The sequence below is a fragment of the Selaginella moellendorffii genome, unplaced genomic scaffold, assembly GCF_000143415.4.
Source record: "Selaginella moellendorffii unplaced genomic scaffold, v1.0 SELMOscaffold_16, whole genome shotgun sequence".
Classification (NCBI taxonomy): Eukaryota; Viridiplantae; Streptophyta; class Lycopodiopsida; order Selaginellales; family Selaginellaceae; genus Selaginella; species Selaginella moellendorffii.
The window spans coordinates 580,186-603,354 of record NW_003314277.1 but is presented as its reverse complement, the minus strand read 5'-3'; the positions used below and the strand labels follow the sequence as shown (position 1 = coordinate 603,354).

Sequence of the window (23,169 nt, the reverse complement as noted above, 5' to 3'; positions counted from 1 at the left end):
AATATATGATGTCTTCATATTGAAAAATATAAAACAACCTAACAAACAATTGTGCTTATTTTTAACAGGAGAAGCAATAACTGGAAATTAAATGCTTTTAAATAGAAACACTCAAACAATATTATAAAACAAACCAAGTTATAAATAATGAACCAGGACAAACAATATTAATAATAGCACCTACAGGAAAAGCAGCTTATAATATAAATGGTTCAACAATACATTCAGCTTTTGCATTTCGACCAGAAGCATCAAAACAATGTCAAACAATATTAACAAATGACACATTAGATAAATATAAAAGAAAGTTTCAATAATAAAATGTTTAGTAATAGATGAAATATCAACGGTAAGTATAGAAATGTTACAAGATATAAATAGAAGATGTGAAAGCTTCAAAACAACATATAGAATAGGCTTTGGTGGGATGGATTGTATATTTACAGGTGATTTCTATCAATTAAATCCTACATTTGAAGCACCAATTTATTCAACATAAATATATAGACCTGAAAATTATGTCTCCATACACCACCCATGAAAAATAATTTTAAAATCTATGAACTTACTGAAATAATGAGGCAAAAAGATGATATAATCTTTATAAAAGCTTTAAATAAAATAAAAAATAGGAGAAAAAACAGATAAAGAGCTAGAATATTTAAATAAACAAGTCACCACAAATACATATAACACAGAATACTATTCTATATTTGCAACTAATGAACAAGTAAGAGAATATAATGAAAAAATAATACAACACATACAAGGTAAAGATATAATTATAGAAGCACAAGACAAACATGGAAATTCCTGTCCTACACATTTCACGCTGCCAGATGACACAAGAAAAATATAAGGACTACATAAAATATTACATTTGAAAAAGAAAATGGCAATTGAAATAACACAAAATATAGCAACAGAAGATGGATTAGTAAATAGAGTAGATGGAGTATTACGAGATGTAACCCAGATTGAAAAAGAACAAATAATGTGGATAGAATTCCCAAATATAAAACCAGGTGAAAAAACAAGAGCTAAAGAAAACATAACAATAAAGCAAAATAATGAAAAAAAATGGACACCAATAAAAAAAGTAACAAGAATAATAAATATTACTAAAAATAAAAACTATGTTATAAGTAGAATCCAATTTCCAGTACAACCATGTGCAGGAAGAACAATACATAGAGCACAAGGGTCAACAGTTATGCAATTAGGATATGACCCATATAAAACAAAATATCTAGGACAAGCATACACCACATTATCAAGAGCACAAACACTAAAAGGGATACATTTATATAGACCAATTGAACATAAACATATTAAAATCAATAAAGATGCAGCTAAAGAAATAATAAGAATGACAATAGAAGCACCATAGCAAATTGATTTAATAGATTTACAAGAAGAAAAAATAACTAACCAAAAAATTATACAAGTTCTAAATACAAGATCTATTACTGCACATCAAGAAGATATAAAGAGTGATTCACAATTATTAACATCAGATATAATATGTATGCAAGAAGTAGGAACACAAAAACATGAGGATTTATATTTTGATAAATATAAATTATATATACATGAACAACCCCCACATATAGCAATATTGCATACAAATGACTATAATTCAGAAATAGTAGAACATTTAAAAACAGAAACAATGGCAATGTCATATGTATCACTAGAAAAAAATAAAAAACACTTACAGATAATAAATTTACATAGAAAACCTGGAACAAATATATATATATTCATAAAACAATTACAAAAATATATACAGAAAATAGATAATAAAAAACCAGTAATAATTACAGGAGATTTTAATATTGACTACCAAATAGAAGAAGTAAAACCACTTCAAACAATAATGGAGAAAGAAGGATACATACAAATAATAAAACACAATACACATAATAACAAATTAATAGATCATATATGGATAAAAGATATAATATATACAAAAGTAGGAATAGCACCTGCATATTGGACAGATCATAACAATTATGTATCGTAATAAAAAATATTTAAAAACAAAAGCAAACCAACTGTTGCTGCAATGCAACGCGCAGCAATTTATTACGAATTGCACTCACACACTAGTACATGGGGTTAGGCAGCTTAAAGAACATAAACTTTTCTTGGTCAACTTTGTCCGGCAAATTTTCAATTCTGATTGTTTTCTCCCCTGATGCTCCTGTCACTGCAGTCTCATCTTGTTGTATGCGCAGCTCATTTGTATTGAACTGACTGGAAAAGCGCCATTGATTAGTAAAACCTTGATATTATCACAAAGAACTACTTACTAGTCCAGGATTAATTTTGTCCAGCCACTGTAGCCTGCAGCACGCAGGTTCCTTTCCGTTGCTTCACGTTGCTTCTCGGATCTATCGGAGATGAGCACGATTCTCCAGTTTGCACACAACAGCTCGTTGTAGAAATCCAAAGAAGACTTGATTGCTACAGCCTTGCCTTGTTGCACCCAAAGGTCAAAGTCGGTACTGTTACGCGGGAGGGCCCTGTATCAAAGTAAAACAACGAAATGTCAGTCATAATCTCATGATAAACGGATGGACTTTACCCGAACTGGCGAGTGGCATAGTAAGGGACATTGGACAATAGTGTCTGGTCGACTTGGAAGATCCAAGTGCCAGGGTTAGTGGGAAATAACCTTGCAAACTTAGTAGATTGGAGAGTTGCTCCCCACACATCACCTCCATACAACCCCTTTGTCATGTAGTCTCCAATGTAGTCGATGCAATCTTTGGGGACAGTCCAGCCCTTGGCAAGGTTGGCAGCTTCTGCATTGCGCTGGAAAATGCCGCAGAATTGATCCACGGTCATCCAATCAGGCTTCTCTTGGAGGTCCACCTTGCAATTGGAACAAGTTACCGCATGAGAGCAAACCGTCATATGGACAACAACAAGACAGGCAACCAGAATACATGTGGACGATGCCATGGTGTGCATTGGAGAATGTTCCCAGTTTTATATAGTCTAGACGGGAGTGCGTGCTAGCTCACACTGGTAAAGCCGAGTACGAAAGGTTCCATCTCTGAGACTACGGAAGAATTTTTATTAAAGTTCGGCAGGGATGGTATGAGTTCCAGGAATAAGCTCTAAAATCCTTAGGGCTGATAAAGGGCCGACGTGGCAGTAACGTCAGAGGTCGTTGAGTGGAAGTCAGAAATGCTTGATAATGAATAAATTCATGTGAGCCACCACTTTCAAGTTCACTTTTCACTTACCGTATTAACAAGAAATCAAGTCCCGATTCTGAGCCCATGTTTTATTTGAGCGAACTTATGGGGGACGAAGCCATGGACAAATGAGACACCTCTGGGAGGTACCGGAGAATATAGGAAAAATGCATTAGAGCGACAAATCCAATATCGAGGAAAAGTTGTCCTTCCAAATCACATAGGCATTACTGTTTTTTCAAATTACTGGCACTGGCCGTGGAAAGAATCATTTGCATTATTGTTGTAAGGATGAAGGACATGTTGCACTGAATACATTCTCCACTACCATGTTCCTTTAATTTGCCAATGTGTTCGACTTGTTAACAGCCTTGAAGGATACAGTTTTCATTTTTTGTTTTTTCGTTTAGAGAACTTATGGCGGAAAAGAAGCCATGGGAGACATCGAGCATTGTTGCCATTGCAGTATTCATATTTGCCATTGTAGTTGCAACAGGTGTGCTGCTAGTCTTCTCGTTATGTGTGAACAAAAAGAAGCCAGAAGGTGAGTTCTATTCTGATCTCATCAAACAGACAGGTACAACTTGTTGGGAAACCAACGTGTTTGCGACAACAAACGACCCCTTCTACAAATGGGCCACAAGCACCTCCATTGCATCGACACTCAAATTTACCAGTGTTAGCACGGCGGAGGTTGCTGCTGCTTATCAAACGCTCAGTGCATGGCGGGTTTGGAGAAGCAACAACAAAACTGTAGAAGCTGATCTTTTTAACTCGCCCGATCCACACTTGTATGGAGGAGTCATTCAGCGTAATAGTCCGATCTGGAAAATGGCGATTCACTGGGGGATAAACTTACGCCTGTGCATCGATGATGGGAGAGGGCCGTCTGCTGTCGAACGCTGCAAGGTCACTGCACCTATAGTCCCAGTGAAAAAAACCAGCGGTAAGCCGGATCTTGGCTTACTTCTCAGTAAAGTACCTTTCGCAATGCCATCTTCCACCATCACGCATCCAGTTTTCACCGAGTCTGGATTTTATTTCAGCAACTTTGCTAGCAGTGCGAGGTCCAACATATCCACGGGGATTAGCCAGGAGAAAATTCCCTATAACGACTCGACATGGTCTTACTACAGCAATGATATTAGAGAATGCAGCCCATCTGTTCCCATCAACTACATGCCGGATGTTATTTCTTACTTGTCCTATCCATTCTTACAGTGTGCCTGCCGTCACCAAGTTTGCATAATCGGATACAACTTGACGCAAGGCCAAAATGTTTCCTTCACCTTCAACACTTCTCAGTGTGAGACATCTCGATCATTTTGGGACTGGGATGTTATCCAAGATAATCATACCATCTTTCTTGGATCTTACAGCATCAAATTTAACGTCCCGGTGACACTCAAAATTCATTTTAATGACTCTCTTCCCATTGGCGCCAGCCTTGCCAACCTCACAGAAGGTGTGCTGAGTGGGATGGAGCAGATGACAACATGCATTGAGACAAAGTTAGAAGGAGACCAAAAGCCAACTCGCAAATATCTATTGAATGCTTGTACAAAAAACCTGACGGGTTGCCAAGTTTCGTCCGTCGGCGGCAAGAATTTTGGTACGCAAGCCGACAAGGTGGGCGGCACTGTCATCAAAGATTTTCTGAAGAAGACACAAGGAAGGGACATCACCTGTGGGAACGAAGAATTCAAGGTGAGTTCGATACTGTGACCTTTTTTTTTCTGAAGGCTGATGTTTTATTTTCTTGGTTAAGGTGGATTCACCACCGTGTTTCAGAAAATTGTCTACAGAGGACAACAAGAAAGTCCAAGAAGTTCTCAATGACTTGTTGAAAGTGAGCAACGTTCATCGTTTTGGAGAGCGGTATTGGAAAGATGGATCTTCTCGTCGAACACAAGTTTATGCGTCTTTTATGACATTTGTCATTGCATTCCTGGGAATTTGTGCTGGCTCCTTGAGCAGGACACTCTTAGAGTGGGAAAATTCATTGTTTCGCCAACTCGATCAACTTAAGTTGGCCGGTAAGCCAGGCTACCGTCCACTAATCAGAACTTTGGGGCGGACAGTGTTCATTGCTGGTTCAGTGGCAGGAAGCTTGCCAGGTCTCTACTTCAGCATAAATGACCTCGAGAAGGAACCTTCCCTTGCCACTGCTGAGACAATTCTCCAGCTCAATAATGGCACAGCATTCCTAGTGACAACGACATCCACAGTTGAAGTTACTCCAAACTGGATAGTCTTCCAAGAGTTCACTGTGTTTATTGGATTAGCAGTGGTTGCACTAGCCATCCTCATCTACTTCAAATTAGAGAAAATACATCAGCAACATGATGAGAAAAATGTTCAGCAACAGGGGGATTCTCCAGGTAAATCTTCATCACTTTTGTTTTGAGCTAACATATGTTAATTTTTCTGACAGACAAAAATGCATAGCTCGCTTCGTGTTTCCGCTTTGATTTTCTAGTCTAGCTGTCCGGGGCCAGCCTGCTTTTCCGTGCATTTCTTTAACTTCTTTTATGTAAGAAATAAGTATGACAAATTAGGGTTTTATTACATACCAATTGACTATATGAAATAGATTGCTTCAAAAATTAATTTTCTATTTTCTCTTCATTCTTTTGTTATAACACAAGCTTTTTTCTTGTTGTATTATGGGCGTATTTCTTCGAAGTGTCTAATTTGAATGCTGTTAGATTAGTTTGATGAAATATAATTCTAGAAATCAGTAGTATAACAGTATAATTCAAGCATACTTGACTAGATTGCTCGCTCGCTCACCAATCCCTTCTTTCGTGGATTGCTTTGTGAAAAGAGCGGTTTCATGAAAGTGTCGCTTTGGCCGAGTGGTTAAGGTAGTAGTAGGAGACAGCAGAAGAGAAGAAAGAGAAGTAGTGAGTAGTAGTAGAAAAAGAAGAAGAAATAGGACGAAAACACTCCAGAAAAACAAGCTCACTCAGAGGCCCAGGGCTTGAGCAACGAGTCCATACCTCTCTCGTAGATGGCCTTGGCAACGCAAGCGTCCTCCTGCTTCCCAAACCTCACCTCCCACTCCATCTCCATCGCCCTCTTTGCCGCTTCCTTGTCCCGTGCGTAGTTTGCCATCGTCTCCAGGTAACTCTCGTTGCTATCGTTGCCAGCCGTGAGCTTGTGCATCGCCTCCATAATCACCTCTCCCGCTGAAACATAATCCCCTCCGGCAGCGCCACCACGTTTCCAACCTCCACCTGCTGGTAGTACCACAGGTAGAGCGACCAGTGGATCGCTCTCACGCACTGCCTCTCCTCCTCATCCTGGAGCTTTGTCGCCAACACTTGCTCCAGCTTCACCACCATCCAGGCCGGACTGCTCCCTCCCTTGAACGGAAACTCAAAGTTTGCCTCGGCCAAGTCCCTGTAGAAGCCAGTCACCTGCGCGAGATCCTCGAAGGAGAGCCTCGTCCGCCTGTAAGGATGGCCGCCGATGATGTAGCAGAACCCGAGTGATGTCTCGGGTGGCAAAGTAGCACGCCGTGGTGCCAAACACCCTCTGGGAAACGTTCCCAACACAGGAGTGGTTGATGAAGCGGGGGACGAACCAAGTAGCGACGTAGAGCAAGCGTACCGTCGGCTCGTTCTGGCTTAGGCAGCTGCACCTTAGGATTGAAGGAAGCTTGGCTGACCATTTCGAAAAATCTCTGGACCGTAATGCCTTGGAGAGCTTCCCTGCTACTGTCGGTGCTGCAGTTCTCCGGCGTGGCCCAGTCTGGCTGGAAAATCTCCATTGCGGGAACTCCACGCTCGTTCCCTGCGACCTCGCAAGCAAGGCTGTGGATCAGCTTGTATGCTCGCGGAGACTTCATGGCCATGTCGAGCAGCCGGACTGCAGTGTTTCTATCGCAAATGGATCTGTAACCACCTCGCTCAAAGGCTGCCGAGTTGCTGACAAGAATGAGCTCGCCTTTCTTGATGCTTGTCATTGTAAAGAGTCCCCGGCCTCGTCCCTTGCTCTGATCTTTACTTCCACTTTGCAAAAGTTGTCCGCAACCTCTGGGAAAACTGGAAGTTCCTCTCCTTCACTCCAGGCCCGAAGAAAGTCACGAATCTCTGCCATGATGCTGCTGCTGTTGCGGCGCTGGATGGCGAGCTTGTTGCATCTCTGGTGCAGTCGATCGATTGCCTCGCCCAAAATCTTGCATGACCAGTCGTAGAGATGGAGCTTGAGTCAAAGCTGCCATCTTGGAAGAGCTTGTTGCCTTCCAATCGCAGCGCCATAGGAGATCACCTCCACGGTTGTCCAGCGAGGTGAAGGAAGAACCCTCTTGCTTCTGGAGCATCGGCTCCTTGACGGCCACTCGAGCTCCTCTCGGATATTTCGCTCGGACTTGCTCGGATGTGGCGTCGCTGCACTGCGTGCTTGATCGCTAGAAGAACCTCGTCGCCGCTGGAATCCCTGAGCGTAGTGAGTACCTGGACGCTATCCTCGAGCTTGAGCGTATCCGCAATGAGCACTCCATGGAGAACACAGCCTACCACATCGTCTCCGGATCGGTGTGCGGCCGAGAGGGAGAGATTTCGGTGCCCGAGCGAGACGGAGCATCATCGCCGTCGCGAAAAAACTAGGGTTCAAGCTCCTACGAATATACCTTTGTTTACGTTAAGAGTTTTTGCTTTATCTTAATCATAGATATTAAAGGCGGAAAGCTAATGGTTGGTTTAATTACTTCTTTCTCATTGTTGGATTCTTGTGCTTGGCAGGACGAGAATATTACAAAGTTCAGAGCTCTATTTTTCCTAAATCATACCTGTGGGACATGCTGAAACTTCCCTCTCATTGTTGGATTCTTGATTACTTCTATCATTTTTGCTACAGCTCTGAAGCATACCTGTGGGACATGCTGAAACTTCTTTTTCATTGTTGGAATCTTGATTACTTCTATCCCATTGTTGGATTCTTGTACGAGAAGAACAAAATTCATGATTTGCAAGGTAAAGTTCATAGTTTTCATTTGGATTTTCACTCATTCATGCTGAAACTCAAGACGAACTACGATGGAACCGTCATCATGTATCCATCCCTGCAACTCGTCGCTCAGACACAGCTCCATCGTCTTCCTCAAAGAACCAGTACGTGAATCCCTCAAACATTGACTTGGGAACAACGTAACGAGCTTGTACTGCTCGGGGCGCGGCAGCTGCTGCTTGTCATGCAAATCATCCAGCTCTCGAACAACTTCGTCGATCTCGGGCCAGCAACTTCTCGTCGTGGTCACCCGCAGAATCATGTCCGCGAACTGAAAGCCGAAGCAATAGTCCGGCAAGCATGCGAGTCCGCGAAATTCATTCGTCCGCGGCACACACACAGCTCGAGTACACCTTCCACTCGCGCAGCCGCTTCACCGACACCGGCATCACGCTCAAGCGCTGGACGCCGCCACCTTTCACCTCCAGGGACCCAAGAGCAAAATCGGAGCCTCCACTCGCAAGGATCAAATGGATCGTTCAACTCGGTGGTGAGTGCAAGCTTGGTGTTTGGATTGGACTCCGCCCAGAGCTTTGCTCTTGCGAATCACGAGCCAGGAACTTGCACTGCTTCAGTTCCTCAGAGAGACCAAGTTCCCAGGCCATAATTTTTTGCCCAGAATCCCCCATTTAATCGCACATAGCTTGCATAATCCCCATTCTAAGTCAATCAACATTTGCTATCTTGCTTAACTCAGAAAGCAAGGACGGATTCAGATTCACAGGGATACCCTCCTGCCATGTCATATAAAAATCAGTGTTAGTGTTTCACGAGTTTATAAGCCATGATCCAGTAGTTCCAGCAAATGCCTTTTCAGGGCATATGCAGTGCACATCACTGTCCAAGAAGAAATATCTCCCCATTGAGTCGAAGCTGAATTTTCTCTATCGCAGTACCAACTAGCAAGATAGCTGTCGATATTATCACTCCTTGCAATGGATTCGTGGAGCCTCCACTCATCCCTCCAGAGGTCTCCTTCTCAAGTGATTAGACTATTTCACGGGATAAGCACGACAAGGTGTCTCAAGGCTAGGGTTTTCTCCAGCGGCGGTCCTGGCGCCTCGATTCGATCAGGTGACACGCATTCTCGAGCTCGCCTTTAGCACTGCCGATCGTCCATGGGAAATTCCACATCCATTGCGAGGAGGAGCAAGCGATCTTGGAGCTCGCTCGCCAATCCCTTCTCTCAAGCGCCTCCCGTGGAGAAATCTCCAGTCCAGCGGCCGATCGAGAAGATCCTGATCGCGAACAGGGGCGAGATTGCGTGCCGGATCATCAAGACCGCGCGTAGCTTGGGATTAAAAACGGTGGCGGTTTACAGTGATGCCGATCGAAACTCGCTACACGTCCGTCGAGCCGATGAAGCAGTGTTTATCGGCCCAGCTACTTGTCCACTACTTCCATCCTCGACGCTGCTCGTCGCACTGGAGCCGATGTAAGCTTTCATTTCTTTTCTTCTCAACCCATACATATCCAACTTGTTCTCAGGCAATCCATCCCGGGTATGGATTTCTATCAGAAAATTCGAAGTTTGCGCAGGCTTGCCACGAGTCTGGGATCACATTCATTGGCCCTTCGGCAGCTGCGATTAGCTTGATGGGAGACAAAAGGTACGCCATCTCCATTTTTCTTCAAAGAACCATAAGAACTATCTTGGAACTCCTTAGTGCCTCCAAAAAGCTTATGAGCGGTGCTAATGTTCCTGTTGTTCCTGGATACCACGGGGATGATCAGAGCCACGAGCTGCTGCAATCTGAGGCTGATCGGATTGGCTATCCCGTTCTGATCAAGCCTGTTCTTGGTGGCGGAGGAAAGGTTGGTTTTTTGCTTTCTTTTTGGTATTTTGTTTCAAGTTGGCGACACTACTGATTTCTCTTGTAAAGTTTTGGTTCAGGGCATGAGGATTGTCCACAGCAGAGACGAGTTTCTGGACAGTTTGAGAAGCGCTCTACGTGAGTCTGCTGCTGCGTTTGGCGACACCAGGGTCTTGATTGAGAAGTATATCGCACAGCCTCGACACATAGAAGTCCAGGTGGGAGATTTTCTTCAACCTGGAAATTTATCACAGACTTGCTGACAGATCTTTGGCGACCGCTTTGGTAACGTTGTTCATTTGTTTGAACGGGACTGTAGCGTTCAGAGGCGCCACCAGAAAATTATAGAGGAAGCACCAGCGGTAGGACAATATTTCATGCTGTTTGCTGTTTCACCATGTTTTTTTTTTATATTCCAGCCGCTCATGTCAGACGACTTTCGCAACTCAATAGGACAAGCAGCAGTCAATGCGGCTAAGGTATCCTCTTTTGTGATTTGCTGCTATCAAATCTAAATTTCTTTTCTATCGAAGGCTGTGAATTACGAAAATGCTGGCACTGTCGAGTTTATTGTCGACACTGCAACAGGAGATTTTTTCTTCATGGAGATGAACACACGTTTGCAAGTAAGGACGGACTTCCACTAGTTTCTGTATATGCTGAATTAAACTTCTGGTCAGGTTGAGCACCCTGTCACCGAAATGGTGACGCGTCAAGACTTGGTGGAATGGCAAATTCGTGTCGCAAATGGCGAAAGCCTTCCACTTGAGCAAAAGAGTATACCGCTGCAAGGTAGCTTCTCTACACTATTTATTCCCGAAGATTATCGCAGCTAAGCAGGTCATGCGTTTGAGGCTCGGGTCTATGCTGAAAACGTTCCAAGAGGTTTTCTACCTGCTGCTGGAGTTCTTTACCATTATAATCCACCTACCGCTTCATCTACTGGTACTCGTGGCAAACCTGAAGAATCCTAAGCAGTTTACCTTGTCAGTGCAGTGAGAATTGAGACGGGTGTAGAGCAAAGTGATGCTGTAAGCGTCCACTACGATCCTATGATAGCCAAGCTGGTCGTATGGGGTAGTGATCGCGATATGGCGTTGGCGAAGCTGCATAATTGCCTCTCGAATTTTCAGGCAAGTTGGTTTGCTCTTTTTTTTTGTAATTATTGTTGAGTACTAACATTGCATTCGCCAGGTTGCTGGACTTCCAACTAACATCCACTTTTTAAAAAAGCTTGCAAAACATCCGGCTTTCAGGGCTGGGGACCTGGAAACACAGCTACTAGATTTTTCCGAAAGAGCCAAGCGAGATGTAAAATCTTTCGCTGCTTTAGCGGCCGTGGGCGTATGTGTAAGGGAGAGTTTTCGACGACCAGGTAAGATCGACTCGCAGTTTTTAGATAGCCAGCATTTACGATTTCCAGTGCAGAATCGAGAACTGGAGGCCCATGGCATACAACTTCTGGTTTTCGAGTCAACAATCCTTATACCAGGAAGATCTCGTTAGACTGGATGCCTGAGTCCGAGAGTCTCTCATGCGAACCGATGAGCTTAGATGTCACTTATTCAAGTGACAGCGAGTTCTTAGTAAAGGTAGACGCATTGTTTTCCCTTTTGCCTATTCCCCAAGTGGAGTCATATTGTGCAGTTTGCGGAAGATTCATCTTGTGTCAAACACAGCTAAAAGAGTTGCTAGTTCTGGCTGTGACATAACTGTCGACATCAATGGCATTTCCTCCACTATAAGCTATGGTTATTATCTGCAGGTATGCAGTTTTCTCTCCTTTCAATTTAGATCTAATTGGCATTTTCTGGACAACAGAAATCGGCTTATCACATTCACGTGTAGAAGGACGGCGAGCACCATCACTTTACAACAGCGTTGCGGGAGGCCTATGATACAGAAAGCCATTGTGAAACATCTCAACGATTAACAAGTGCTGGCAGTAGCAGCAAGCTCACACCGGGAGCCGTCGCTTCTCCCATGGTTTTGAGCGTAGGCAGTCACCATGGCAGTCCACGAGATTTTATCTTTCGTGGGCATCCTCTTGAAGACTTCTTCCGCTTCTTCCACATTTGCTGTACATGTTGACGAGGCTAGTTCCAAGGACAACGACGTTCTTCACTTTCATGCTCGAGAAGAGGCTCCTCGACTCGTGAACAAGCCCCGCCTTGGCGTAGAAGTTTAGCAGCGCGTTCCCGACGACACCATCGCATTCCACCGACGAGGCTAGCAAGCGAGAGTGGAGGACAGTGCCTTGCTCCAGTGACGGGATGCTAGAGCAAGCATCAATAGCAGCGACGAATGCAAACCTGTCCGGCAAGAGACCTTGGAGGTCCATCTTCCGGAAGAGAAGCAGCGCCTCTCTGGCATGCCCGAGCTGGTTATACGCCGTCATCATCGCAGTCCAGGCGATCAAGTCGGGATCCAGGCCTTGGAGCTGCATTCTCTCGAAGATCTCCGCAGCCTGTTCGATATGCCCGTTCTGGGCATACGCGTCGATCATGGCAGTGGAGCATATCACCGTCGGGTTCTCGAGGCTGTGGAAGATCTTCACGGCCGGGTTGACGCAGCCACACCGGCCATACATGCTGATGAGCGAAGTCGCCAGGACGGACGTGAGTTTGAGGCCCTGCTGGTGGATTCTCGAATGGATGGTCTTGCCGAGCGAGAGGAAGGCGAGGCCGAGGTTGGAGCAGGCTTCCAGGATGGCGGAGAAGGTGAACTCGTCGGACTGGACGCCGTGGACGTCCATCTCGCGGAAGAGCTCCACGGCCTCGAAGAAGAGGCCGTTGTGGGTGTGAGCGACGATGAGGATGGTCCACGTGAAGACGTTCTTGCGGCTCACGGTGTGGAAGACGGCGATGGCGTCGTGGACGCTGCGGCAGCGGCCATACATCTGGATGAGGAGGTTGCAGAGGTAGCGGTCGCGGTGGTAGCCGCTGGTGATCACCGCTCGCCCGGCGTCCAGGTTCTTGGCGTCACCGTGGAGCTTGAGCATGGACTTGAAGAAGTGGACGCGCTTGGGATCCAGCGCGTGGGTCTTTCTCGCTGCTACTGGTGGAGGCTCCTTGAGCTCTGGATTCAATCGCAACAACATCGCGCGGCATTGGAAGAAAAAAGAGGCTTTTAGATCATCGTTCGATTGTTACAGATGATGTAAGTGGTAACCTCTGGCTCACTCCTGGAGATCTTTAGTATGAAGTTCTTAGCAAAGGTAACGCGAGCGGAAGTTTTAGTTTAAACTTTGATTCGTTTGCAACAAGAGCCACCGGATTTCTGTTTTAGTCACTTTTGAAGAGCTTAATACAAACTCCATGGAACAGTCATCACATACTGATGAACCCTGTCCATCCCGGCAACATCTCTCTGATACATGGATGCATCGTCTTTCTTGAAGCCCTGGTACGTGTATCCCTGAAAGCTAGGCTTGGGAACGACGTAGATGAGTTTGTACTGCTTGGGACGCACCAGCTTGAGCTTGTCATGCAACTCATCCAACCCCTGAACGAGCTCGTGGATCTTGGACCAATAGACTGGATGCGTGGCTGATGTTGTAACCTGGAGAATTACGTCCGGAGTGACCAACGAGTCGAAAGATTTCTCGTTTGACGCGTAAGGCTCCACGAAGCAATTGTCAGGCAAGCCTGCAAGGCCCCGTGATTCCTCCGCCCCCGCACGATAAGCGTCCACAGGACTCACGTCCTTGGAGTAAACGTTGAAACCAGACCCCACGCACATGTGTGTATCATAAGTCTAATCACATTGTGTCAATAAATCTAAACAATTATTCTAGCCAAATCAGAAAGAACTTTATAATTTCAGAATACTAGATTTAACTCCAAAAAAGTTATTAAGCGTTTTTTTTTTGCTGTTAGACAAAACATGGGCTTTCAGTTTTTTATGGATTGCTCCATTTCTTGTTTGTTTGTTTTTATTTTTCTAGCAGCTTTACATAGATGGAAAAAATCACCTTGCTATACAGCTTATTATTTGTTGCCATTCATGTGTTACTCATATGACTTTTTTTATTTTGTTCGTTTTTATTAGTGAGAAATGTAAGCTCTTCGGCATTTCCAACTGCAAAGAGTGAGACTACCAAACCTTTACAAAAGTTTAGGGGTTCATGGCAAGTTTTTCTTGGCCAAAGCAACGAGGGGAGGCATTATATCATTTGAACCTTAGTCATTCCACATTGCAAAAGATCTTTCTGTGACTGATATGAACAGCTGAGTGTTGAGCATGTTTTTACTGCTTGGCAAGGAACTTAACTCAGATAGCAAGATAAGTATCCAACAGGCAAGGTATCCTTTCTCTCAAGTGCCTCCCACGGAGAAATCTCCGATCGAGAAGATCCTGATCGCGAACAGGGGCGAGATTGCGTGCCAGATCATCAAGACTGCACATAGCCTGGGATTAAAAATGGTGGCGGTATTGCTGCTCGAAATTCGCTACACGTCCATCGAGCCAATGAAGCAGTGTTTATCGGTCCAGCCTACTCCACTACTTCAATTCTCGATGCTGCTCATCGCACTGGAGCCGATGTAAGTCTTCCATTGGTTTTTTCTTTCTTTCTCTTCTTCTCGACTGATACTTAGCCAACTTCTTCTCCAGCGATTTGAGGCACATGAAGCTATCAAGCCTGACGCCTTCGAGTAGCATGGTCCGAAAGAAACGAAGAGCTTCCAGGCACTGCTGGTTCAACGAGTACGTAACCAGGGTGATTTTCCTGTGCTCCATCTCATCAAGACGATCTTGACATCGCTCACGCTCCCCACATCTCCCATACATGTTGACGAGAGCAGTAGCTTCAGGAACATCTCCAGCTGCAGCAGCTCCAGGGAAAAATCTTGTGTGGAGCTCTCGAGCCTGGTCGAGAGCGTCCGGTTGGTCGAGCTCCAGAGCCGTTGTGGAGTACCCATTGCAGGTATCCTCACGCTCAAGTGCAGGACACCGCTGCCACCTTTCGACTACAGGCTGAGAAGCTCGCGAAGTTCCTGTCAAGTCCGATCCAAGCGAGCGCATGCCGTTCTTTGCGTCTTTTGTTCCGGCTTAGTCTAGTGAGTGACAGTCTTTTGCACGATTCTAGCACTGTCTGATAGCATCGTCTTTCCTTTCGAAACTTACTGCCATCTTCAAGATTTTTTCCAGACTTAACTTCCTGCGTCTCGAACCTCGAGTTTCTCAAGTTTCTTTTCTCTCCTTTTTTCTCTCTATTCAGATAGTTCTTTGGTTTAGTCTAGTCTATTCTTGTGTGACAGTATTCCTTTTTTTTTCTTTTTTTCTTCTCTAGTATCCTAACAACGTTTTGTTTTTTTCGGTAGGAAGGACTTTGAGAACAATCGCAAACGTGACTGTTGGTGTTCGAGATAGGGATTTCCGGAAGAGCTTACAGGCCAATTTTCCTCGACTTGCCGCAGCCATGGCTGGCTGTTGAATCGGTGCTAAACTGTCTCCGGCCCAATGCTTCGTGCTGCTCCTTTTCTCCGTGCATCGAACAAGTACAAAACACTTGCGAGGCATTCAGGAAGCACAACTTTGTCGGTAAAGTTTTCCAATTCTAGGAGCACAGGGCTGCGAGTTGAAGGAGCTCACATACGATGACGATAGCGACGATGAATGTGATGAATGATGTTTGAAGTTGGCGATATATTCTGAAAAGCAATATATTTTGCGTTCATACGCAAGAGCTTCTGGCACCGGTAGATAAACGATAGGGGTGGAAGACTTTTTCCACTTCTGTGTCTCAACAACCATCATTATCTAAACCGTAGCAATATATGTTGACTTTGAGGCATATATATTGGATAGAAAGACGTAATTACGTCCTTCTAAGATGAATATGATATTGTAAATACAGGTCGAGATTGTCATGGCACTGGAAGAGAAGTTCAAGATCCAAGTGGAGCAGCAGGGTGCTGAGACAGTCAGGGACGCAGCTGATATGATCCATTATCCATAAGCTCGTATATGGTGGATTCAAATACGCCAAGCATACGTACAGGCGTCCGACAATAATCGTTTTTTTCTTGTTCTATTTTTTTATATAGTTCACGCACTCCTAGATTGCTAGCATTCGTTTTGTTTTAAGTCTACGAGTATCTCGGGTGTGAGTTTTATCATAGTTTACTCGCTTTCTAGTCTCCATGTCGTCCACTCCACTGGTCTTTTCCTTTTTTTCATCGATCATAGTTCGTTACACTATTCGTTTCCTTTTTTTATCGAACATAGTTTACTAGGTTTCTAGTCTCTACGTCGTCCACCCACTGTTCTTTTTCTTTCTTTCATCGACTATGGTCTATTGTTTTCCCTTCTAATACCTTGTTTTACAATCCTTCCTGGTGTTTTTCTGTGTTGTTGGCCTGCATTTCTTCATTGGAAATTTCTTAGATTCCCCAGCTGTTTTCTTCTTGCAGGACGCTGGAAAATGCCGCAGAATTGATCCACGGTCATCCAATCAGGCTTCTCTTGGAGGTCCGCTTTGCAATTGGAACAAGTTACTGCATGAGAGCAAACCGTCATATGGACAACAACAAGACAGGCAACCAGAATACATGTGGACGATGCCATGGTGTGCATTGGAGAGTCTTCCCAGTTTTATATAGTCTACACGGGAGTGCGTGCTAGCTCACACTGGTAAAGCCGAGTACGAAAGGTTCTTGTTTCCATCTCTGAGACTACGGAAGAATTTTTATTAAAGTTCGGCAGGGATGGTATGAAGCTCTAATTCAAGGGCAATTTTTGTCCTCTACCTTCTCCTTTTTCTAAACACTGATAAAGGGCCGACGTGACAGTAACCTCAGAGGAGAATAACTTTCGGAGTGGAAGTCAGATAAATGAATAGATTCATGTGAACCTTCACTCACTTTCCACTTACCGTGTTAACAAGAAATCAAGTCCCGATTCTGAGCCCATGTTTTATTTGAGCGAACTTATGGGGGACGAAGCCATGGACAAATGAGACACCTCTGGGAGGTACCGGAGAATATAGGAAAAATGCATTAGAGCGACAAATCCAATATCGAGGAAAAGTTGTCCCTCCAAATCACATAGGCATTACTGTTTTTTCAAATTACCCAAAACTGATGGCACTGGCAGTGGAAAGAATCATTTGCAATTTTCATATTTGCCATTGTAGTTGCAACAGCTGTGCTGCTAGTCTTCTCGTTATGTGTGAACAAAAAGAAGCCAGAAGGTGGGTTCTATTCTGATCTCATCAAACAGACAGGTACAACTTGTTGGGAAACCAACGTGTTTGCGACAACAAACGACCCCTTCTACAAATGGGCCACAAGCACCTCCATTGCATCAGCACTCGTGTATGGAACTCAAAATTCTACCGGTATTAGCATGACGGAGGTTGCTGCTGCTTATCAAAAGCTCAGTGCATGGCGGGTTTGGAGAAGCAACAACAAAACTGTAGAAGCGCCTGATCCACACTTGTATGGAGGAGTCATTCGCCAGCATGGTAGTCTGATCTGGAAAATGGCGATTCACTGGGGAATAAACTTACGCCTGTGCAAAAATGATAAGAGGGTGTCTGCTGTCGGACGCTGCAAGGTCACTGCACCTATAGTCCCAGTGGACAAAACCAGCGGTACGCCGGCTCTTGGCTTACTTCTCAGGAAAGTACCTTTCGCTATGCTATCTTCCAACCTCACGCATCCAGTTTTCACCAAGTCTGGATTTTATTTGAGCAACTTTGCTAGCAGTGCGAGGTCCAACATATCCACGGGGATTAGCCAGGAGAAAATTCCCTATCATGGTCTTACTACAGCAATGATATTAGAGAATGCAACTTATCTGTTCCCATCAACTACATGCCGGATGTTATTTCTTACTTGTCTTATCCATTCTTACAGTGCGCCTGCCTTCGCCAAGTTTGCATAATTGGATACAACTTGACGCAAGGCCAAGATGTTTCCTTCGCCTTCAACACTTCTCAGTGTGAGACATCTCGATCATTTTGGGACTGGGATCGTATGACAGATGAACATACCATCGTTCTTGGATCTTACAGCATCAAATTTGACCTCCCGGTGAAACTCCAAATTCGTTTTAATGACTCTCTTCCCATTGGCGCCAGCCTCGCGAACCTCACAGAAGGTGTCCTGAGTGGGATGGAGCAGATGACAACATGCATTGAGACAACGTTAGAAGGAGACCAAGAGCTAAGTGAAGAAGTTCTATTGAATGCTTGTACAAGAAACGTGACGGGTTGCCAAGTTTCGTTCGTCGGCAAGTATTCTGGTATGCAAGCCAACAAGGTGGGCGGCACTGTCATCAAAGATTTTCTGTTGAAGAAGACACAAGGAAGGGACATCACCTGTGGGAACGAAGAATTCAAGGTGAGTTCGATACTATGACTTTTTTTTTCTGAAGGCTGATGTTTTATTTTCTTGGTTAAGGTGGATTCACCACCATGTTTCAAACAATTGTCTAGACATGACAACGAGAGAGTCCAAGAAGTTCTCAATGACTTGTTGAAAGTGAGCAACGTTCATCGTTTTGGAGAGCAGTATTGGAAAGATGCATCTTCTCGTCGAACACAAGTTTATACGTCTTTTATGACATTTGTCATTGCATTGCTGGGAATTTGTGCTGGCTCCTTGAGCAGGACTCTCTTAGAGTGGGAAGATTCATTATTTCGCCAACTCGATCAACTTAAGTTGGCCGGAAAGCCAGGCTACCGTCCACTAATCAGAACTTTGGGGCGGACAGTGTTCATTGCTGGTTCAGTGGCAGGAAGCTTGCCAGGTCTCTACTTCAGCATAAAGGACCTCGAGAAGGAACCTTCCCTTGCCACTGCTGAGACAATTCTCCAGCTCAATCATAACATAGCATTCCTAGTGACAACGACATCCACAGTTGAAGTTACTCCAAACTGGATAGTCTTCCAGGAGTTCACTGTGTTTATTGGATTAGCAGTGGTTGCACTAGCCATCCTCATCTACTTCAAATTAGAGAAAAATCTACGTCAGTAACATGATGAGAAAAGTTTTCAGCAACAAGGGGATTCTCCAGGTAAATCTTCATCACTTCTGTTTTGAGCTAACATATGTTAATTTTTCTGACAGACAAAAATGCATAGCTCGCTTCGTGTTTCCGCGTTGATTTTCTAGTCTAGCTGTCCGGGGCCAGCCTGCTTTTCCGTGCATTTCTTTAACTTCTTTTATGTAAGAAATAAGTATGACAAATTAGGGTTTTATTATGCGATATTGCCAAATACCATAACATGAGTATGAAGGGGACAGTTCACAAAGGTTAAATTATATAGTGCGGAAATAATGTGAGCATACATTCGTAAGGTATAATTGACTATATGAAATAGATTGCTTCAAAAATTATTTTTCTATTTTCTCTTCATTCTTTTGTTATAACACAAGCTTTTTTCTTGTTGTATTATGGGCGTATTTCTTCGAAGTGTCTAATTGAATGCTGTTAGATTAGTTTGATGAAATATAATTCTAGAAATCAGTAGTATAACAGTATAATTCAAGCATACTTGACTAGATTGCTCGCTCGCTCACCAATCCCTTCTTTCGTGGATTGCTTTGTGAAAAGAGCGGTTTCATGAAAGTGTCGCTTTGGCCGAGTGGTTAAGGTAGTAGTAGGAGGAGACAGCAGAAGAGAAGAAAGAGAAGTAGTGAGTAGTAGTAGAAAAAGAAGAAGAAATAGGACGAAAACACTCCAGAAAAACAAGCTCACTCAGAGGGTCCAGGGCTTGAGCAACGAGTCCATACCTCTCTCGTAGATGGCCTTGGCAACGCAAGCGTCCTCCTGCTTCCCAAACCTCACCTCCCACTCCATCTCCATCGCCCTCTTTGCCGCTTCCTTGTCCCGTGCGTAGTCTGCCATCGTCTCCAGGTAACTCTCGTTGCCATCGTTGCCAGCCGTGAGCTTGTGCATCGCCTCCATAATCACCTCTCCCGCTGGAACATAATCCCCTCCGGCAGCGCCACCACGTTTCCAACCTCCACCTGCTGGTAGTCCACAGGTAGAGCGACCAGTGGATCGCTCTCACGCACTGCCTCTCCTCCTCATCCTGGAGCTTTGTCGAAAACACTTGCTCCAGCTTCACCACCATCCAGGCCGGACTGATCCCTCCCTTGAACGGAAACTCAAAGTTTGCCTCGGCCAAGTCCCTGTAGAAGCCAGTCCCCTGCGCGAGATCCTCGAAGGAGAGCCTCGTCCGCCTGTAAGGATGGCCGCCGATGATGAAGCAGAACCCGAGTGATGTCTCGGGTGGCAAAGTAGCACGCCGTGGTGCCAAACACCCTCTGGGAAACGTTCCCAACACAGGAGTGGTTGATGAAGCGGGGGACGAACCAAGTAGCGACGTAGAGCAAGCGTACCGTCGGCTCGTTCTGGCTTAGGCAGCTGCACCTTAGGATTGAAGGAAGCTTGGCTGACCATTTCGAAAAATCTCTCGACCGTAATCCCTTGGAGAGCTTCCCTGCTACTGTCGGTGCTGCAGTTCTTCGGCGTGGCCCAGTCTGGCTGGAAAATCTCCATTGCGGGAACTTCACGCTCGTTCCCTGCGACCTCGCAAGCATCAGCTTGTATGCTCGCGGAGACTTCATGGCCATGTCGAGCAGCCAGACTGCAGTGTTTCTATCGCAAATGGATCTGTAACCACCTCGCTCAAAGGCTGGCGAGTTGCTGACAAGAACGAGCTCGCCTTCTTGATGCTTGTCGTTGTAAAGAGTCCCCGGCCTCGTCCCTTGCTCTGATCTTCGCATTTTCTTACTTCCACTTTGCAAAAGTTGTCCGCAACCGGAAGTTCCTCTCCTTCACTCCAGGCCCGGACAAAGTCACAAATCTCTGCCATGATGCTGCTCCTGTCGCGGCGCTGGATGGCAAGCTTGTTGCATCTCTGGTGCAGTCAATCGATTGCCTTGTCCACCCCAAGAATGTCACCCAAAAGCTTGCATGACCAGTCGTAGAGATGGAGCTTGAGCAGCGCCAAAGCTTTCTGGTACATACTCTTGAGATGGCAGGGATCCACGGAGAGAGCAGCACTTGCGGCATCCACACACTGCCCAAATCGTCCCAGCTTGAGGAAGCACTCGGCCTTGTTCGACAGTGCAAGTACTCGATCTCGCTGGAGGTCGCATTTCGCCGAGGCTTGGGCGGTAGCCTCAAAGCTGCCATCTTGGAAGAGCTTGTTGCCTTCCAATCGCAGCGCCGCGGCGGCCATACCTCTGAATCGCTCCAGCTGCTCGTCGCTGAGGTAGGAGATCACCTCCACGGTTGTCCAACGAGGTGAAGGAAGAACCCTCTTGCTTCTGGAGCATCGGCTCCTTGACGGCCACTCTCGGATATTTCGCTCGGACTTGCTCGGATGTGGCGTCGCTGCCCACTGCATGCTTGATCGCTAGAAGAACCTCGTCGCCGCTGGAATCCCTGAGCGTAGTGAGTACCTGGACGCTATCCTCGAGCTTGAGCGTATCCGCAATGAGCACTCCATGGAGAACACAGCCTCTGGCGAGCGATCCTGGGCGGAGATTCGCAATCCTGGTTGGCGCTAGGGCTGAGACCGTGATCTGCCTGGTGCTTCTGGATCATCATCGACACCACATCATCTCCGGATCGGTGTGCGGCCGAGAGGGAGAGATTTCGGTGCCCGAGCGAGGCAGAGCATCATCGCCGTCGCTCGCAAGCTTGAAAGAACTAGGGTTTAAGCTCCCTCCATTAAGAAAAACGAATCTACCTTGTTTACGTCAAGATTTTTTGAATCATAGATCTTCTCTAAATTAAACTGAGTATTAAAGGCGGAAAGTTATGCTACTTCTTATGGTTGGTTTAATTACTTCCTTCTCATTGTTGGATTCTTGTGCTTGGCAGGACGAGAATATTACAAAGTTCAGAGCTCTATGTTTCCTAAATCATACCTGTGGGACATGCTGAAACTTCCTTCTCATTGTTGGATTCTTGATTACTTCTATCATTTTTGCTACAGCTCTGAAGCATGCCTGTGGGACGTGCTGAAACTTCTTTTTCATTGTTAGATTCTTGATTACTTCTATCCCATTGTTGGATTCTTGTACGAGAAGAGCAAACTTCATGATTTGCAAGGTAAAGTTCATAGTTTACATCTGGATTTTCACTCATTCATGCTGAAACTCAAGACGAACTACGATGGAACCGTCATCATGTATCCATCCCTGCAACTCGTCGCTCAGACACAGCTCCATTGTCTTCCTCAAAGAACTGGTACGTGAATCCCTCAAATATTGACTCGGGAACAACGTAACGAGCTTGTACTGCTCGGGGCGCGGCAGCTTCCGCTTGTCATGCAAATCATCCAGCTCTCGAACAACTTCGTCGATCTCGGACCAGCAACTTCTCGTCGTGGTCACCCGCAGAATCATGTCCGCGAGCTGAAAGCCTTCCCACTCGACGAGTAGCGCTCCACGAAGCAATAGTCCGGCAAGCATGCGAGTCCGCGAGATTCATCCGCTTGAGTAGCCGCTTCACCGATCACTGGACGCCGCCACCTTTCACCTCCAGGGACCGAAGAGCAAATCGAAGCCTCCACTCGCAAGGATCAGATGGATCGTTCAACTCGGTGGTGAGTGCAAGATTGGTGTTTGGATTGGACTCTGCCCAGCGCTTTGCTCTTGCGAATCACGAGCCAGGAACTTGCACTGCTGCAGTTCCTAGAGAGATCAAGCTCCCAGGACATGGTCTTTGGACACATGGAATTTTTTTGCCCAGAATCCCCCATTTAATCGCACATAGCTTGCATAATCCCATTCTAACTTAATCAACATTTGCTATCTTGCTTAACTCCGAAAACAAGGACGGATTCAGATTCACAGGGATACCCTGCCATGTTATATAGAAGTGTTAGTGTTTCACGAGTTTATAAGCCATGATCCAGTACTTCCAGACAATGCCCTTTGAGGGCATATGCAGTGCACATCACTGTCCAAAAAGAAATATCTCCCCATTGAGTCGAAGCTGAATTTTCTCTATCGCAGTACCAACTAGCAAGATAGCTGTCGATATTATCACTCCTTGCAATGGATTCGTGGAGCCTCCACTCATCCCTCCAGAGGTCTCCTTCTCAAGTGATTAGACTATTTCACGGGATAAGCACGACAAGGTGTCTCAAGGCTAGGGTTTTC

The 23,169-nt window shown here is 45.3% G+C and overlaps 4 protein-coding genes across 4 annotated transcripts; 2 read left to right on the top strand and 2 right to left on the bottom strand.

Moving 5' to 3' along the window:
• Positions 1–2,053: 2,053 nt before the first annotated feature.
• On the bottom strand, positions 2,054–2,953 carry LOC9642334 (acid phosphatase 1). The gene is made up of 3 exons (XM_002970976.2): positions 2,591–2,953; positions 2,316–2,528; positions 2,054–2,259 (listed from the first exon to the last, which is right to left on the bottom strand). Exons 1-3 carry the CDS (start codon positions 2,920–2,922, stop codon positions 2,109–2,111), a joined length of 696 nt encoding a protein of 231 aa, XP_002971022.2. The 5' UTR covers positions 2,923–2,953; the 3' UTR covers positions 2,054–2,108.
• Positions 2,954–3,611: 658 nt separating this feature from the next.
• LOC9642333 lies at positions 3,612–5,772 on the top strand. Its single transcript, XM_024675863.1, has 3 exons — positions 3,612–4,916; positions 4,978–5,590; positions 5,644–5,772. The coding sequence occupies exons 1-3, from the start codon at positions 3,627–3,629 to the stop codon at positions 5,655–5,657; spliced, it is 1,917 nt and encodes a 638-aa protein (XP_024531631.1). The 5' UTR covers positions 3,612–3,626; the 3' UTR covers positions 5,658–5,772.
• A 31-nt stretch (positions 5,773–5,803) lies between these two features.
• On the bottom strand, positions 5,804–7,822 carry LOC112346574. Its single transcript, XM_024675866.1, has 2 exons — positions 6,212–7,822; positions 5,804–5,898 (listed from the first exon to the last, which is right to left on the bottom strand). Exon 1 carries the CDS (start codon positions 7,177–7,179, stop codon positions 6,628–6,630), a length of 552 nt encoding a protein of 183 aa, XP_024531634.1. The 5' UTR covers positions 7,180–7,822; the 3' UTR covers positions 5,804–5,898; positions 6,212–6,627.
• Positions 7,823–9,262: 1,440 nt separating this feature from the next.
• LOC9641617 (methylcrotonoyl-CoA carboxylase subunit alpha, mitochondrial) lies at positions 9,263–12,156 on the top strand. Its single transcript, XM_024675864.1, is given in 15 exon segments — positions 9,263–9,602; positions 9,605–9,657; positions 9,711–9,832; positions 9,890–10,037; positions 10,117–10,254; positions 10,303–10,398; positions 10,456–10,515; positions 10,570–10,662; positions 10,717–10,828; positions 10,877–10,981; positions 11,033–11,169; positions 11,231–11,411; positions 11,465–11,628; positions 11,684–11,801; positions 11,858–12,156. Coding segments are annotated over 14 exon segments (1,707 nt in total). The 5' UTR covers positions 9,263–9,340; the 3' UTR covers positions 11,720–11,801; positions 11,858–12,156.
• Positions 12,157–23,169: the final 11,013 nt, after the last annotated feature.

What these genes read in the sequence shown, in the direction of transcription:
- LOC9642333 (XM_024675863.1), top strand. Translation starts at nt 3,627, where the DNA reads ATGGCGGAAAAGAAGCCATGGGAGACATCGAGCATTGTTGCCATTGCA. An exon ending in GTGGGAACGAAGAATTCAAG is followed by an intron (nt 4,917 to 4,977) that starts GTGAGTTCGATA and finishes TTCTTGGTTAAG; the next exon opens with GTGGATTCACCACCGTGTTT.
- LOC9642334 (XM_002970976.2), bottom strand. Translation starts at nt 2,922, where the DNA reads ATGACGGTTTGCTCTCATGCGGTAACTTGTTCCAATTGCAAGGTGGAC. An exon ending in TATGCCACTCGCCAGTTCGG is followed by an intron (nt 2,529 to 2,590) that starts GTAAAGTCCATC and finishes ACTTTGATACAG; the next exon opens with GGCCCTCCCGCGTAACAGTA. An exon ending in ACAAAATTAATCCTGGACTA is followed by an intron (nt 2,260 to 2,315) that starts GTAAGTAGTTCT and finishes GCGCTTTTCCAG; the next exon opens with TCAGTTCAATACAAATGAGC.
- LOC112346574 (XM_024675866.1), bottom strand. Translation starts at nt 7,179, where the DNA reads ATGACAAGCATCAAGAAAGGCGAGCTCATTCTTGTCAGCAACTCGGCA.